The sequence below is a fragment of the Poecilia formosa genome, unplaced genomic scaffold (genome assembly GCF_000485575.1).
Source record: "Poecilia formosa unplaced genomic scaffold, Poecilia_formosa-5.1.2 Scaffold299, whole genome shotgun sequence".
Taxonomy (NCBI): Eukaryota; Metazoa; Chordata; class Actinopteri; order Cyprinodontiformes; family Poeciliidae; genus Poecilia; species Poecilia formosa.
In genome coordinates this window covers 801,826-816,888 of record NW_006800238.1, presented here as the reverse complement: position 1 = coordinate 816,888, position 15,063 = coordinate 801,826, and the positions used below count along the sequence as shown (strand labels likewise).

Here is a 15,063-nt window from a genome sequence, read left to right as displayed (position 1 = left end):
GACATCATTGGGAAGTGGTAAAGAAAAATGTTTTTGAGGTCTTTTATTGATAAAATTCTGAACAGTGTGTAGGACACAGATGTGTCTCAGAAATGCGTCCTCACAGCATGATTCTGCAACCACCATGTTTCACCAGGCGCTGTGCAAAATTGTGCTGACAGCATTTTACGGTTAGACCCAAAACTAAGTTTGGTCTCACCACCAGTCTGTTATTTATTCAGGAGGTCATTTTGTTCAAAATTGATTTCTTCTTTTGACTCTTTATTTTTTGCAAATGTAAATCTACAGATTTGTAGAGTTCATGACTGCATTAAGATATACCCAGTGTTTTTTTTGTTGTTTTTTTTTTTACTGCTCCGTGATTTACTTCTGAGCAGCACTTCATCTTGTGTCTGTGAAGTTATTGGGTGTAATTGCTGCTTCAGACCGGCAGGTGGCAACCGGAACCCATCTCAGCGTCACCTCTCGTCTTCTCACCTCCTCCCTATTTTCCAGCAATCCTGCAGACTGATTCCTCTTCATCTCGCCTTAACACCCGATGCTTCGCTTCTCCTCCGTCCTCTCTCCGCCTTGGAGCCCTTCAGAAGAGGACTTGCAGAATCCAGCCGGTAAGCGTTTTCATTCCTCCTGAAGGACAGCAGGTGAGTCCTGCCTGTCCCCGTCTCACTCGCAGGTTCGGGAATAAATGAGATTGATGAAGGCTGCTGCATCTGCTGGGATGCTGCGGGTGAGCCTGTTGGTTCTGGTGTCTGTAATAACGGTGTGAGCTGTGGTTAATTGTTTTTTTGTTTTTTTGAGTGGCAGCTTGATTATAGTCAGCCAGGAATAATATCTCCTTCCTGTAGGTGTGCTTACCTTTATTCTGTCAGATCCTGAATTATCCATATCCCGTTTTTCATCTGTAATGTTTGCATTTGCAATATCCCTCCTTCCTTTTTCTTTTTGGATTATGAATATAGATGTGTTATATTTAGAAAAGGAATGACTGTAGATGAGTAAAACTAAGATGACAGATCCAGCTGGTTCACAGTTAGTCCAGATGTGACAGTCACAGCAAAGAAGGAATACAGTCTACCTTTCAGGCCTAAAAGATAGCTTATGTTACATTTTTATTTTATTTTTATGTTACACAGCAAACCATCTGCACACCTAATGCTGCAGACTTCAAGTGGGTACACAAAGAAATCAGGACCACTCAGGCATTAAAAATTGGAGGGAGAATGGTGCCTCCATTTCCATCCATCCTCAATATTTCATGAGAATCCTGCACAAACCATCCAGTGAAGCCACGTACACTAAACGAGGGTCTTGATCTCTGTTTTGCTTCAGGATGACAACTCCTGATGTAGAGGAAGCCTCAGTTTCACAGAAGACTGCAAGTTATTGCAGTCCACAGTCAAAACAAGTGTACAGATTTCATCACAGCGAAGATCCTTCCTGGTTGTCAGGAGGCAGGTGGTTGGGTGATTCGCTGGGTGATGGGGGATGGTGAGGGAGAAATATGCTCAGGGAAGCGTGTTGTTAGGACTGGCAGAAATTTCCTAATTATCCCTTGTGCTATAATTATCAGGTTGCCTGAGGTGCTTGAGGAGCACAGCAACAGCAGGAAAACAAGGAAGAACCGGCTGCACGTGCTAGCATTAATGTTCCGTACAGCTATAACTGTCCAGCAAAGCATCAGTGTGTTCCCTAAGGAACTGCACTTTATTCGGAATACATCATATGCACTTTACTTGAGTCCTTACATTTTATGATGCTTTTTTCTTTCACTTCACCACATCTGAGAGGAAAATATGTTCCTCTTTTCTCTGAGAAAATAGAATATTGCTTCTCAAATACTGTCTGAAGAACTTTTGTGTACAGCACAAATAGTGACTTGAAAGTATTAAAAAAATGTTTTCATGTTACATCCATATACAGTGAAAAATGTATTTCATTGAGATTTCACATGGTGGTCGTATGCAAAGTAGAGTAGAATTGTGGAATTAGAAAGAAATTCCACAAGGAAGTGGAACCTGTTTTTTTCCAAGTTATATGTGTCTGAACAGCCTGAATCAATATTTGCTTTGGTTATGCTTTTGGTCGTTTCCAAAACAAAAGGTAAATCTCTGGCCCAGTTTCAACTTGTTTGTAGCCTCTAAGAGGTTTTCTTCCAGGATTCAGATAAATTTTGTTATTTTGTTTTTTTTCCCATTGACTCTGAACAGCTTCATTATCTGCTTAAGAAAAACATCCCTGCAGCATTGTGCAGCCAACACAATTGTTTAGTGTAAAAATTATGTGTTCAGGGTCACATGCAGTGTCAATTAGAATAGAGTTTTACAAAGGGAAAAAAGGTTAGATTGTGACAAACTTTAAACTTTTAATTGTTTTCTTACTATGATGTCTTTCTAATTTTTATTGTTTCATATAAGCTAGATTTGCTGACTTAAAGTTCTCCTATCAACAAATTCTCCTACTCAGGCTGAAGAGGTCTGGATTATAAGCTTTTCATTGTTTTCTTTTTATTTGAAAAAAAAAAACTGTGAAAGCACAGGTGTTGTTTTTTTTAAACTTTACAGTTATGTCGTAATTGGTCTGTCACATAAAATCTAGATAAATTGCCTAGACATTTCTGAGTGACAAAAAACAAGTTCAAGGATATAAATGGATTTGCAACATACTATAAATAATAATTGACGTTGGACATGTTCCGTCTAGTAAAAGAAGCAGCTTATTTTTCTTAAAAGTGTGAACAGAATCAAGTTTATCTCTTCAATTACTGTAACGCTGTACTCATGTTTTTCTAACTCAAACTGTTGAGAATTTTGATTCAATAAATCTTCAAAATAAATGCACCATATCATATCTATCATCACTGCTCTGATAAATACTGATGGCCTGGACTGTCTGTGCATTGGTTTGACTTTGTGCTGGATTGATTTCAAGCTGGAATTCAATTTAAGGCATGGGAAAGCAATCAAGACCACAGCAGAAACAAGCCTTTTTACCGATCTGCAGCTACTTTCTTGAAAATGATTTCTTGTCGGGCGTCCCTGGATGTCTGGTTGCCCTCGGGGAGGTGTAAGCTTTATTTGGTGTGAAGAAATGTTATATGAGCTGGCTCGATACAGGCTGTTGGGATTGATCCGCACAATGAAAATTTAAGAACCACAAAGAGAATCGTAGATAAAAGGCTGCAGAGATGAGCAAAGCAGTCTCGTGCTCATCTTAGAGTTTCTTTGCATTTTACAGGCTTTCAACAGAAAGCTCAGGAGAAGCTAACACAAGGTTGTTTTTTAGACATAACACAGCTGCCATCCAGCTATTGTCTAGCTAATATGTCAAAGGGTTTTCTATTGCTTTTACTTTTTAGTGATCTTGACACAAAAAGATACAACTATAAATTGTTGATGTTTTGTGGCATGTTAATGATGAACTCACTTGATACAATCAAAACTTTAGATTGTCCACTTCTTTTTGAACAGGTATGTGTGCCTTACACTGACTGGCACATTTATCTGTAAAAATGTGTGGAAAAAAAGAGATAAAATAAATTCATAATTTATTGGAAGAGCAGAATTTCGCATGTACAGCACAGTTCTCACATGAGATGTATGTAGCCCATGTTCTCATTTGTGGTTATAATATTGCAATAATCATAGTGACTTAATAATACCATTATTCAATATCACACTATGTTACACAGCTTGTCTGCACTGCAGTAAATTCAGTCAACTCAGGCGAAAATGATGGTAAGACCTGCTATGAAATGAATGTCAGGAATAAATGATGTTTTATTTCCAATGAGTCAGTTGATCCTTATATATTAAAAATTAATAAAATAAAACCAAATGGGGACTACTGAAAAAGTAAAATACCTGGGTATGTTGCAGCAGAATACTGTAAATTACAGCCCCATGATGACAATACACGTACACTATATGCACTTCAAATGTGACAGTAATTCCATGACATGACAGAATTTCATTGTTCTTACATTTAGACCAACATAATATATGTTTTCCTATATGCCAACATTCATAGCAACTAGCAAGATAGGTGACAGTATGACAGCAGTTTAAGAAAGCTAAAAATATGTCCAAAGCTCACAGCAAAGTGTTTTCAGGTCACCAAGTCTCCTGTAGGCCTGTAGCATTTTTCACACAATTATCTGGGTTGCTGATACTGTGGCTGCTCCTGTATTTCAAAGTCTCCGTCATTCCTGGAAATGTTCAACCTATAATCCACCTGAGAGACCCAAAAGCAGAAATCACTTCATACTTTGATTTCATTAAAACCTCTTGCGTTGCTGTACGAGACCTGATCGGCAGGAACAGGAAGTGCGCGTATGAAGGAATCTGATATGTGATTCATCGGTTTGTGTACAGCACAGGGCTTTGCTCAGTCAGCTTGTCTCGTGTGTCTGCAAGTGCAAAGTAACTGTGGGAAATCTCTGCAGCTCGTCTTAACCTAAGTAACCATAAGCGAATAGAACTAAACTGGTAAACTAAATTCATCTTTTGCAGGTACATGTTTTCCTTCTTGTTGTAGACATACGTCAAGCCTTCACTAGAATGTTTTTATTTCTACTAGGGGACAGAAATGGGGAGTATACCATGAAGCAGAGCAGTATTCAGTACTTTATCTTTTTGCTAACATTTTGGCGTGTGCGAAAAAGACATTTACTGAAGTTCTGTCTGTGCCCAGAGCAGATTAATCCAGCCTTTGTTTAACCCTTTGTAGGTTCACATTTTTGTGAGGAAAAAAAAACCCCTCTGATCATTATAATGAGACTTGGCAACAGGACAGTTTTATTAAATGTCCAGTTAGATTTTATGAGCTAAATGAACTTGTAAAACAGCAGCGGATAAATTATTAGATTTGGCGATGAGAGCTTAATGCAGGTGGATTTGTGGGAACGGCTGAGATCAGAGGGACTTTCAAGGCTCTTTTACTGCACAGGAATCCAGTCAGGAAATCCTCTGCAGACATCCTTTATTATTATTATTATTTTTTTTTTGCCTGAAAAGATGAAGGGAAATAATGTAGGAAAGTTATGCCTCTGATTTCCTCCACTTTGCAGAATTGAGCTGCTGCAAAACTTCCTACAGCAGAGATATTTGAGAAACCTGACTGGCACATATGAGCTCGTATGGGTCAAAATGATCCTAGTGAATATTTTGGAGCTATTTTACTGTATTGTGATTATGTAGAAAGTATAGAAATCTAGATATACGCATGGGGGAAAAGGCTCAAATTTAAAATTTATCTTGTATATGTTTTGCTTCAAAACTACTTAAAGACAGATTCTTACAAGATTTACCTCCGACCTCACTCCGTCTTGTTACGTCACTCATGCTTTTGTTTCTGTGTCCTTCAACCCTGAGGGAGAGTCTGGGCTGTTTTGCATTGGAGTTTAGTCTTTAATATGTAGTAAACAATGTATTAAACGTCGGTGAATCTCCAGCCCACAGAAAAGAATGAAGTAAAGGTTTACCAGCTCTCACTCATGTTACTGCTGTGATATATGTGAATGTGCTCAGCTGTTACTAAAGCTATAACCATGACCATGCTGCGGTCAGTGGGATTATGGCCAAGACACAGTTGTCTTCCATGGCTGGAACACCATATAAGCATCAATCATGTACATTCTGTCAGTATATTAATACTGTACAACTGTGATATGTTAAATTCAAATACTCCCACAGCTGGACAGGGATCCTCAGCAGCCGTTTCAAACAATATCTCCGTACAAATCGGGGCTTTAAATGCACAAAGTGCAGAGCAGCTGAAAGTCTGTTCAGAGACATATAGCAATTGAAAAATGGTCTGTATCATTTACTTTATCAAAGATTCTAATTTCTTTAAAGTATTAAAATATCAGAATATCACATCTGGGGTGGACCAAAACTCCAGCTTCTCATGAACAGCAGGAATGGGACGCCCACTGAGTGAAAACCAAAATACCGGATTCCAGTTGGAGACGGACAAATCAGGCGTTTCATAGGATAATATGGATTTATTACAACTGGTCACATTATCATTATATTTAACATTATGATCACTGCATACTTTTCAGATATGCAGCCCCATTTCTACCCTTTCTCTCTAAGCTAAGAAAAGAACAAAAAAGCATTTGCATTACTGAACAGATTCCTAGTTGCTATGCAAAATTTATTGTAGAAAATCCCAAATAATATGGCAAAATAACAAACCTTTCCGTGACCTTTTGAAGGATTCATCCACCCAAGTTAGTGCTTCCAAAAACCAATAGCAGTGCTGCACAGCTCGAACATGGCTTGCTGTCCCTTTAATTGCAGAAGAGCCCTGAAAATGTGGACCCTTTCACAGTAAATGCAGCCATCAACGGAGCTAAGAGCCTCCTGTTCTGCCTGCAGCACAGCATGCAACTCTTATTCACTTCTGAGAAGACAACACAGTTTCTTTCATGTCAAACAGTGACGAGCCACGGTCAATGTAAGTTCTGTCGCTCTTTGTTGCATTTATAAGTGCGCGCAACAACAAAAAAATCAGAAATTAGAATTGAAAACGCAGCACAAAGTAAGAGCTGCCACATAATGCATTATTTATGACAATATCGATACAACTGATGGGTAAACAGATAAGTTAAAGATTATATGGTGTATTCCTCGTTTTGTTTTCCTCTCTGTTAATGTTACTCAACATTGCAAAAAACAGGGCAGATATTAAGTCATTCCTTGATTGTGTGGTTCAAAAATATAATTTGATCATCTCTTTGTTCCTCTCCCTCCAGTCATCAATATTAATAATGTTGTTAAATCCTTCTTTTAGGGCATTGTGAGGACTAGTGAGGTCTGTCCTAGTTTCCGCTTTTATTTACAATCATATTTATACAGGGCATCTGAAGCTTCATGAGCTTCTGTCTCCTGTTATCTATGTCACACATAGACCTGGGCAAGTAGCATTAAGTGTTGATTCATACTACATGACTTACACTTCAGGTTAGCTTGCTTACAAACAAGTTTTCTAAAAACTATAAATCCTGATTTATAGTTATCTGTGGGTCCTGCAAGAACCACTGATATTTTATTCATGTTCACATTAAAATCTGACATTTACTGATACTGATGATGCCTCTTTAAAGTTAAATAAAAAAACTAATTTTGATGAGCAGTCAAAAAGCATAATTTTGCATTAACTAATTAATAAATGGATAGTAAAAGGTGCAATATTTAAGCTGAATGGAGTTAAAACTATGCCACCTGAGTTTCGAGTGGAATATATATGTACAGATGAAGTGCTTTGTTTCATCCTAAATGCAAAATATATATTTATATATATTGTAGAGTTTTGGCTTAATTACTTCCCTGAAAGTCTGACTTTCCTTGAGTCCGTATACTCCAGTTAACGATTAATCAATTACTAAATTTGTTGACGATTATTTCAATAATCAATTCATCACAATTAATCAAATGAATCATTTCAGCCCTAATGACAAATATTGTGGGATCAGCCTGTGATACCAATTCTAATGTCATGCTGTTTTTATTTTGCTCTCATCTTACAGATTCCAGACAGATCTAATGAAGACATCTATTCAAAGTTTGCTCTTCTCTGAGACATTCTGATTCCTTCAATGTTGGAAAAAAAAGCATGTCATTATGCTCTCCTTTTGTGTATGTAGGGTTTTTTAATGGGAAGGCAGAGATTTATAACCGAAGCTATGGATGAGTGATGTGAGCGACCTCCTTAGGGTGCCACAGACTCTTAGCTTTGTCCATAATGTGTGATCAAGTAGAGCCAGTTGGTGACCGGGAGTTGAGGAACAACAACCAGCAGGGTGCCGGTGATGCAAACGCCAACAGAGTTCAGACAGAGGAGGATGATGGGAGAACTGGACGTACTGGCTCTCTGTCAAGGATAATGACTGAGACAGCAGAGCAAGACAAAGTTGTCATCTGGGGCACAGACTCTCAGTGTGACGACCCCGAGCTGGCTGAGTTTGAGATGTTGGAGTGTCAGGAGCTGGAGGCTTATTTGGTTGAGGATGGGGAAGATTTTGTCGGGCTCACAGAGAGGAAGAAACATCAAGAGGAGACCTCACCGTGCAGCAACGCCGAAGAAAAACAGGCAACGGGCGGTACAAATCGGAAAGGAGTGAAGTCGGTTGTGGATGTTGCCTGTGAGCAGGAATCATCAGCGTCTCATGTCTCTGATACTGATGTTTTTGTGACCTGCTTGTCCACCACTGCTACTCCGACGACAGACTCCTGGCACGTTGCCCCTGGTAACCACTCTGCCCTCTTAGAGGATCTTACAGTGGCCTCGCAAACCTGTAGCATCATCTCTGAGCGAGACAAAGCCCCCCAAAAGGCTGATCTCTCCTTGTCAACTAGAAAAAGCTCAACACACCAGCAAGATTTAGACATGAATTTAAATTCAACACCCCACCCAGAGATTATTGTACTGCAACAGCAAGTGGAGAATGGTGTCTTAAGCAAGGATGTAAGCAACGAGCAGAACACGGATAATAACCAGAGAAATGTGGAAGGAAAAACCATTTCAAAGGGAGATTGTGATAATACAGACCACAAAACTTTATTTTGTGCAGAAAGCAAAACTAAAATGGATAAAAGCACACAAGCCAGTGAAATCCTTGAGTTGATAAAACCAGTCAAAAGTGGTGCAAAAGCAATTCAGCCATCAAGTGAACCAAAAGCCATAAGAAAACAAAGCTCATTTGAAAACGGTCTAAAGAAACAAAACTCTTTTGACAGGAGTTTCAAAAAGCAGCCGTCCTTTGAGAATTCTTTGAAGAAGCAGCTTTCTTTTGATAACAGCCTGAAAAAGCAGGGCTCCTTTGAGAACAGCTCCAGCTTGTCATCTCAGGAGCGGAGGAAAACATGGGGAAGCCCTGGTCGATCTGCAACCCCGGCAACTCCCAAAACTACCTCCTGCTCACCCAAGAGACAGCCGCCAGGTTCTCCAGCTAAAGTCCAGGGCGCAAGGGCTTTGAGTTTGGAAAGAAGTGCCGCTTTTCAAAGAAATGTCAGTCAGTTCGTCAGACTTCCAAATAAAATAAACATAAACAGTGGCATTCCCAAACCTATTGTCCCTCAACAGAAAGAAAATGAGCCCAAAATTCTCCCTCTATCACAGAAGCCCAAAAATGTGAGACCAAAAATCATTACATACGTTCGAAAAAGCACACCAGCAAAATCACAAGACACCAACACCCAGTCTGAAGGGTTAACAAAGGCAACTCAACCACCACCTTCTTCTGGTGCACAAGCTCAGAGGGACTCCAAGGGGGTTCCTCAATCCAGATCCACTCCGGTGCTCAGCTCCTCCAATGTACTGTTCGACAAATACCGACAGGAGTTGCAGAAGGCAGGGCACTATCCGCCAGCCGCAGTTCCAATGGGCGTGAAACCTCCAGGGAACATCACACCTCAGAGGGTGAGCGGGAAATCAGAGAGCTTTCATGAGGAAATGTCAAAGAAATATGTCCAAGAGGTGAGATGTGGATTCTGGATTTCACCTATTCCTGACATACAATGACAATCAAGATGTCACATAATCATTCTCCCTTACCTTTTCACATTGCAACCCTAAACTTCAATATATTTATTATGAAAGGAAATGTAGTTTTTGTGACAGTAATTGGTTGCTTATGTCCTTCATCAGCATCTTTACCAAGATGGTGGCAGCGTCTATCGTTCACCTAGAACTCTGAGGCCTCAGCTGGGTTTGGGGGCAGTCACCAGGCAGCCCGCGGCCAAGACAAGAGTCCCACAGATGGGTCAGAGGTCAGCTCCACTATCCTGCCGTGGAGCCAGCGTGTCCACCCCGGGCCTCCAGGACCAAGCAGGTAAGATGGTGGAAAGTTAACCTACATCACTGTTTGAGAAATCTTTAAAAGGTTAACATTAGGAATTTCTGTCAATATTAATTGCATATTTCAATTCTTTCAAGCCCTCATGTGGTTTGGTGCATGCTGGTCTCTTCTATATCGTGCTCTAAATTTCTAAATAGATGTTTTTTTTGTTTTTTTTTTGTTTGTTTTTTTTTAACCAGGTTTTGATTTTGTGCTGTTGTTTATTTATTCATTTATATCCATGTGTAAATTAGATAATGTTAAGCAGTCATGTCACAACAGCTATAACCTGAAAAGGGAACCCCAGCTTCATTTCCACATGGAAAACCACATATATTTCTGCCAATGTCCAGAAATCACGCCCAAAAGTGTCCTGCTGAAGTCGGGCCAGTCCGGTCTCCGTCCTCCAGGCTTTTCCAGCCTTCCAGCTGCTCGACTAGCTGCTTTAGACGTCATACGCAGCTCCAGCGCCTCGTCGATGTCCAGCAGCCAGTCCAACAACAGCTGTGACAATGACCAATGTCACTGTAAGTCGTGATGCTTTTTCTATTTGACTGTGCTCTGACTATACAAGCTCAAGTCAATAAATTAGAAAACTGTTGTGACATGTTTTATTTCAGTTATTTGAATAAGAAAGTGAAACTCATATTCATTAAACACAGAGGGATTTATTTGAAGTGATGACCATTGGCTTACAGTACTCATGAAATTTAGAATATCTCTTCACACAATTAAAACATAATTTTATTCCAGAGCAATGTTAAGTTTGTTTTTCTCTCTCTACAATTATGTGGCTTAAATGGTTTTCTCATTAAATTTGGGTATTTTTTTTATTTTTATATTGGACAAACAAACTGAACCTAAAAAGCTTGTTAAGATGTACTGATTTACATCACAATTAAAGTGTACACTTCTTAATATTCAGAAATTTGCATCTCAATGTAATAGAATATCAATAAAAAGTTAGTATTTTTCAAGTCAAGTCAAGGAATAAGACATGCTTAGATTGATTACAAAAAGAGTGCTGCAGTATTTCAAGTGTTTCATAATTACAGCTTATGGCAAATACCCCAAATTGATGAGCGATCAACTTGTAAGATTTATTTAACTGTGATCTATTTTCATAAAAGGGTGCTTATTAAAAACTTTAATGTGTTCCAATCAATTTATAACAACTTTATCTTTTGGCTGCCAAAAACATAGCTTTGATCCATCCTTCTATGGACTCCTGAAAGTGTGCTGTGGTACCTGGCAACAAGATGGCAACAATACAATTTTAGCTAAAATAAATAATAAAAAAAAAAGAACAAGAAAAGAAAACTGATCATGCTAACCAGAATCCAAGAGTTTGTTGCAACTACTAATGAAAAGGTACCAATCAGAGTATCCAAGGCCTCTTGCTACTCATTGTGTTGTTGTTGTTGTGGAGGTTGGATTAATATTGCACATGCAGCCAAGCATGCAAACAACAGCATGAATTGCTGTATAGCTCTGCCTATTAGTCAATGCTCTTCCTGGCTTGGTACCTGCTTCAGTTTAAATGAAAATGTGCTGACTCTCCCAGGTGGATTCAGACTGCTGCAGTGTGAAGAGATGCTGCAGTCCCTGTGAAAGTATCACACAGACCTACAGGGTGTTCATTTTAGAGCCAGCAGTTGTAAGATTCAGGCAATTAAGTGTGCAGTGGTGTACAGTACAATCTGATCTGGACTAAGGTCACAGTAAAGATGCTCAAGGGCAAAAGACTTTGTTTTTTTTTTTCAGTCTGAAAGTGTCACATTACCTGTAGAAGGTGGAGCTTGTGTCAGCACAACCATTGATTTAGCAGCTGAATATTTCATAAGTAATGTAATCTGTCTGTCTGGTTTTTGACTTCCTGTTTATGCAGACATAGTAAACTTTAATCTGGACATGTTTGTGTGTATAAATGGTTAGAAACAATTAACAACTAGAAATGCACTAAGTAGAATATTCCTTGCATTTCCAATTTCACATTATTACCATAATTTATATGTAGCAGAGAGTAAGAAGAAAGGTGTAAGCAGCGCATATTCAAGCATGATTGACAGTGCTAACTAAGACCTTCTTCCTGGCTGTGATTGGTTGTTTCTGACCAATCGTTCTATTTCTGCAGATGGCAGTAGTAGTACAGGGAGGAGGCAGAGGAACTTCATTTTTTTCCTTATCCATCTCATTTTGTACAATCATGACAAAGTAACAGTTTTAACAAATATGTATAAAATATATTTTTTATAAAAGTATATGCAATTTTGAGGGGGGAATACAAGATACAAAGGTATCTTGTTAGAGCTAATAGTTTCAAATGGCGTGTCTTTAACCTGGAAAGAATTCTTCTTTAATTGAAATCACATTAACATCAGCTTAAATAGTCTAGTTTTGCTGTAGCAGGTCACAGGGCCGCTGTGTTTTTCAAGACATACCTGCAGGTAAAGCACAGAGATTCACCTTTATCTTTCTCCTTCCTTTGTAGATCCCTGCTCTGGCGGTGATGGAACACTTCCACACAAAGCCCTCATAGTCAGTGAAACCTCCCAGTCTCAGGGCCGGGTTCAGCCCTCCAGCGCTACGAGTCTGCAGCATCGTAACCTGTCACCCCAGCATGGCTCCTCCCTCGGTACAGTCAAACATCGGACAGACAGGAGGAAATAGGTTTCCAATATCCAGTTTCAGTGTGTGTGCTTGTGAGCGATGATCAAATTAGAGTTATCCTGAGTTGAGATCATGTTATCTCCATGCCTGGATGCGAATTTTGACAGATGGGCTGGTTTAGACCTCGAGCTGTGCCGGATCATTTGATTGTATCACCAAAAGAAGGCATAAAAAAACTAAAAAAAACCCAAAAAAAACATTCCAGTAAAGCGCTGCAAACTATTATTTCTCTTTAATGAAGTTTGTTTTGTATATTTTTAGATTAAACATTTGAATAGCACTTTTGCCTTTTAGGAAGAAAGAGTTAGGTTCTGGGATCTCTCCAGGTACTCCAGCTTCTTCCCAAACACATAACCACTGGTTACTGGTTAATTGGTCTCTTTACGGCGAATGTATGTCTGTGCACGTTTTTTGGTCCTGTTGTGTTTCTGTACTGCCTTGTAACTGGTGACGTGTCCAGGATGTACCTCCCTTATCCAGTGACCAATGGAAACTGGCATAAGCACCCCCTCTCCCTGCAAGGACAAACTGGCCTAGAAAATAAATGGATAAAATTACTTTTTTTTTCTTACCCAAAATGTTTAAAAAAGAAAAACAGAAATAATAATTAGGCTTTTCATAGAGCATTGTGTTTTTGTTGAGACGTTTTACTCCATTTTCTGCTTTTTTAAATTGTATCTTAGCATGACATTTTAAAACCAAAAACAGCAATCATGCAGTGCTTCCTTTATGATCATCAATGCCTTAACGACCAGTTTCCGCACTGATAGTCTAATTAAGGATTTCTGAAAGAATGTGCAGAAAACACCACAAATGCAGCTCTCGGTGCTGTTGTAACTACTCCTTAGCGCTGCAGTTCAGAAGTGATGCAGCACCACACACTGCACTTCCTTTCTGCTCCTGTAGGAGGCAGTGTGTGCTCGATCAAATTCCTCATGTTAATATTTGATTTGAATGTTGGGAATCAGCACCATTTAGTGGTCATTCTGCGTAATTGGTAGTTTCCTGGTTCATCTGTATTGTCTCCTTTATAACGGGCATTGCAACTAGGATAGTTACTACCATGCAGTTGCTATTTCTTCAAGGTAGATATATTTTAATGTTTTATTTTAATGTTTTTATTGCTTTTCATGAGCTTTACTAAGTGATAAATTTAATTAGATTACATTTATAAACTTAAAGTTTCTTACACAATTACACTCTAACATTTCTCACCTGAATTTAATTGAATTTTGCCCAGATTTTAAAGACAAAATGGAAAGTGGTGCAAAATTGCACTGTCAGTTTCAATGTTTCAGTCTTAATCAGAAATTGTCTCTTGTACTTGAGTGTTGCCTTTGAATGGTCCATTTTAGTAGATAATCTAAACATGTTGAAACACTTTTGTTTTCACAATTCTTTTCTGAAAAATTAGGATGAGTTGAAAAGGTTTCAACTTTGATAAAAACCTCTGGTTTTTAACATGTGTGCCATGCTGGGGTTTAAGCCAGAGAAGGATATACTTTGAAGAAAGCAAACTCTAAGAAAGAACATCCCTCTAAATTATGAAATGTATTCTTATAGGTAACCAGTTATATACTAATAATGTTTATTCTTTACTAGAATCTATTTTGCAACTCTTTTGATCTTACCTCCTACATTTTTGGCATGTATCCTGGAACGCTTCAGGAAATCAAAGAATGCTTTAATCTTGGACATTTTGCAGCAGATCACCAGTTTTCTCCCCTGCACAGTGTCGAGGACAGTGCTGCAGAAGGACACAGAGGCTCTGCTCTCACCAAGATCTTCCCCTAAAAGATGTGCTGTGGTTCCACCAAAGCCACAATCACCCGGTGAGTCTGTCATGTCACACTGCTCACATGTTAACCTTCTCTCTGCTCTACACACATATTGTACCCAGAGGTTGTGCCCTACATGGTATGATGTCTCTTAAGTTTGTTCCATATCATCGCCTGCTTCCGTTCCTTTAAAAATGTACATTGTGCTCACAATCTCTGCTCCTCATTTCCTGATCTTACACCAGGTGACCTGACGTTGTCATAGCAACAAGCTACAGTAGCCGTAATGCTGCTATAGCTCCCTCTGCGCCCGTTCTTCCGGCTCAGATTACATCACTGCTCACCACCAGTTTTTGCTTTATTCAGAGACCACTGAGACAGAGAGAAGCGGTAGTAGCATATAGAGTTGCAGTACGGTGAAAAATGTTCCAATACAGGACACACATCATGTGGTCCCACTTGAAAAGTAGGAAGCTGCTCCTCTTTCCACAATGTGCAGAAATATATTTTATTTCCTCTTTCCTGCTTGGGGATTTGCCAAGATAGGAAAATTAATTATACAAAGCAAACAGAGCTCATCGTTATAAAGTCGTATGACTCATTGCAGACAGTACAGGTGCACCTCATTAGTTTAGAATATGATTCATTTCATCAGTTTAATCTAAACAGTAAAGAACATACATATCATATAGCTATCTATCTATCTATCTATCTATCTATCTATCTATCTATCTATCTATCTATCTATCTATCTATCTATCTATCTATCTATCT

The 15,063-nt window shown here is 39.0% G+C and overlaps 1 protein-coding gene across 1 annotated transcript; it reads left to right on the top strand.

The window, feature by feature from the left end:
* The first annotated feature begins 448 nt into the window (after positions 1-448).
* On the top strand, positions 449-12,687 carry LOC107832945 (uncharacterized). Its single transcript, XM_016660828.1, has 5 exons — positions 449-608; positions 7,532-9,480; positions 9,652-9,835; positions 10,195-10,368; positions 12,333-12,687. Exons 2-5 carry the CDS (start codon positions 7,747-7,749, stop codon positions 12,509-12,511), a joined length of 2,271 nt encoding a protein of 756 aa, XP_016516314.1. The 5' UTR covers positions 449-608; positions 7,532-7,746; the 3' UTR covers positions 12,512-12,687.
* Positions 12,688-15,063: the final 2,376 nt, after the last annotated feature.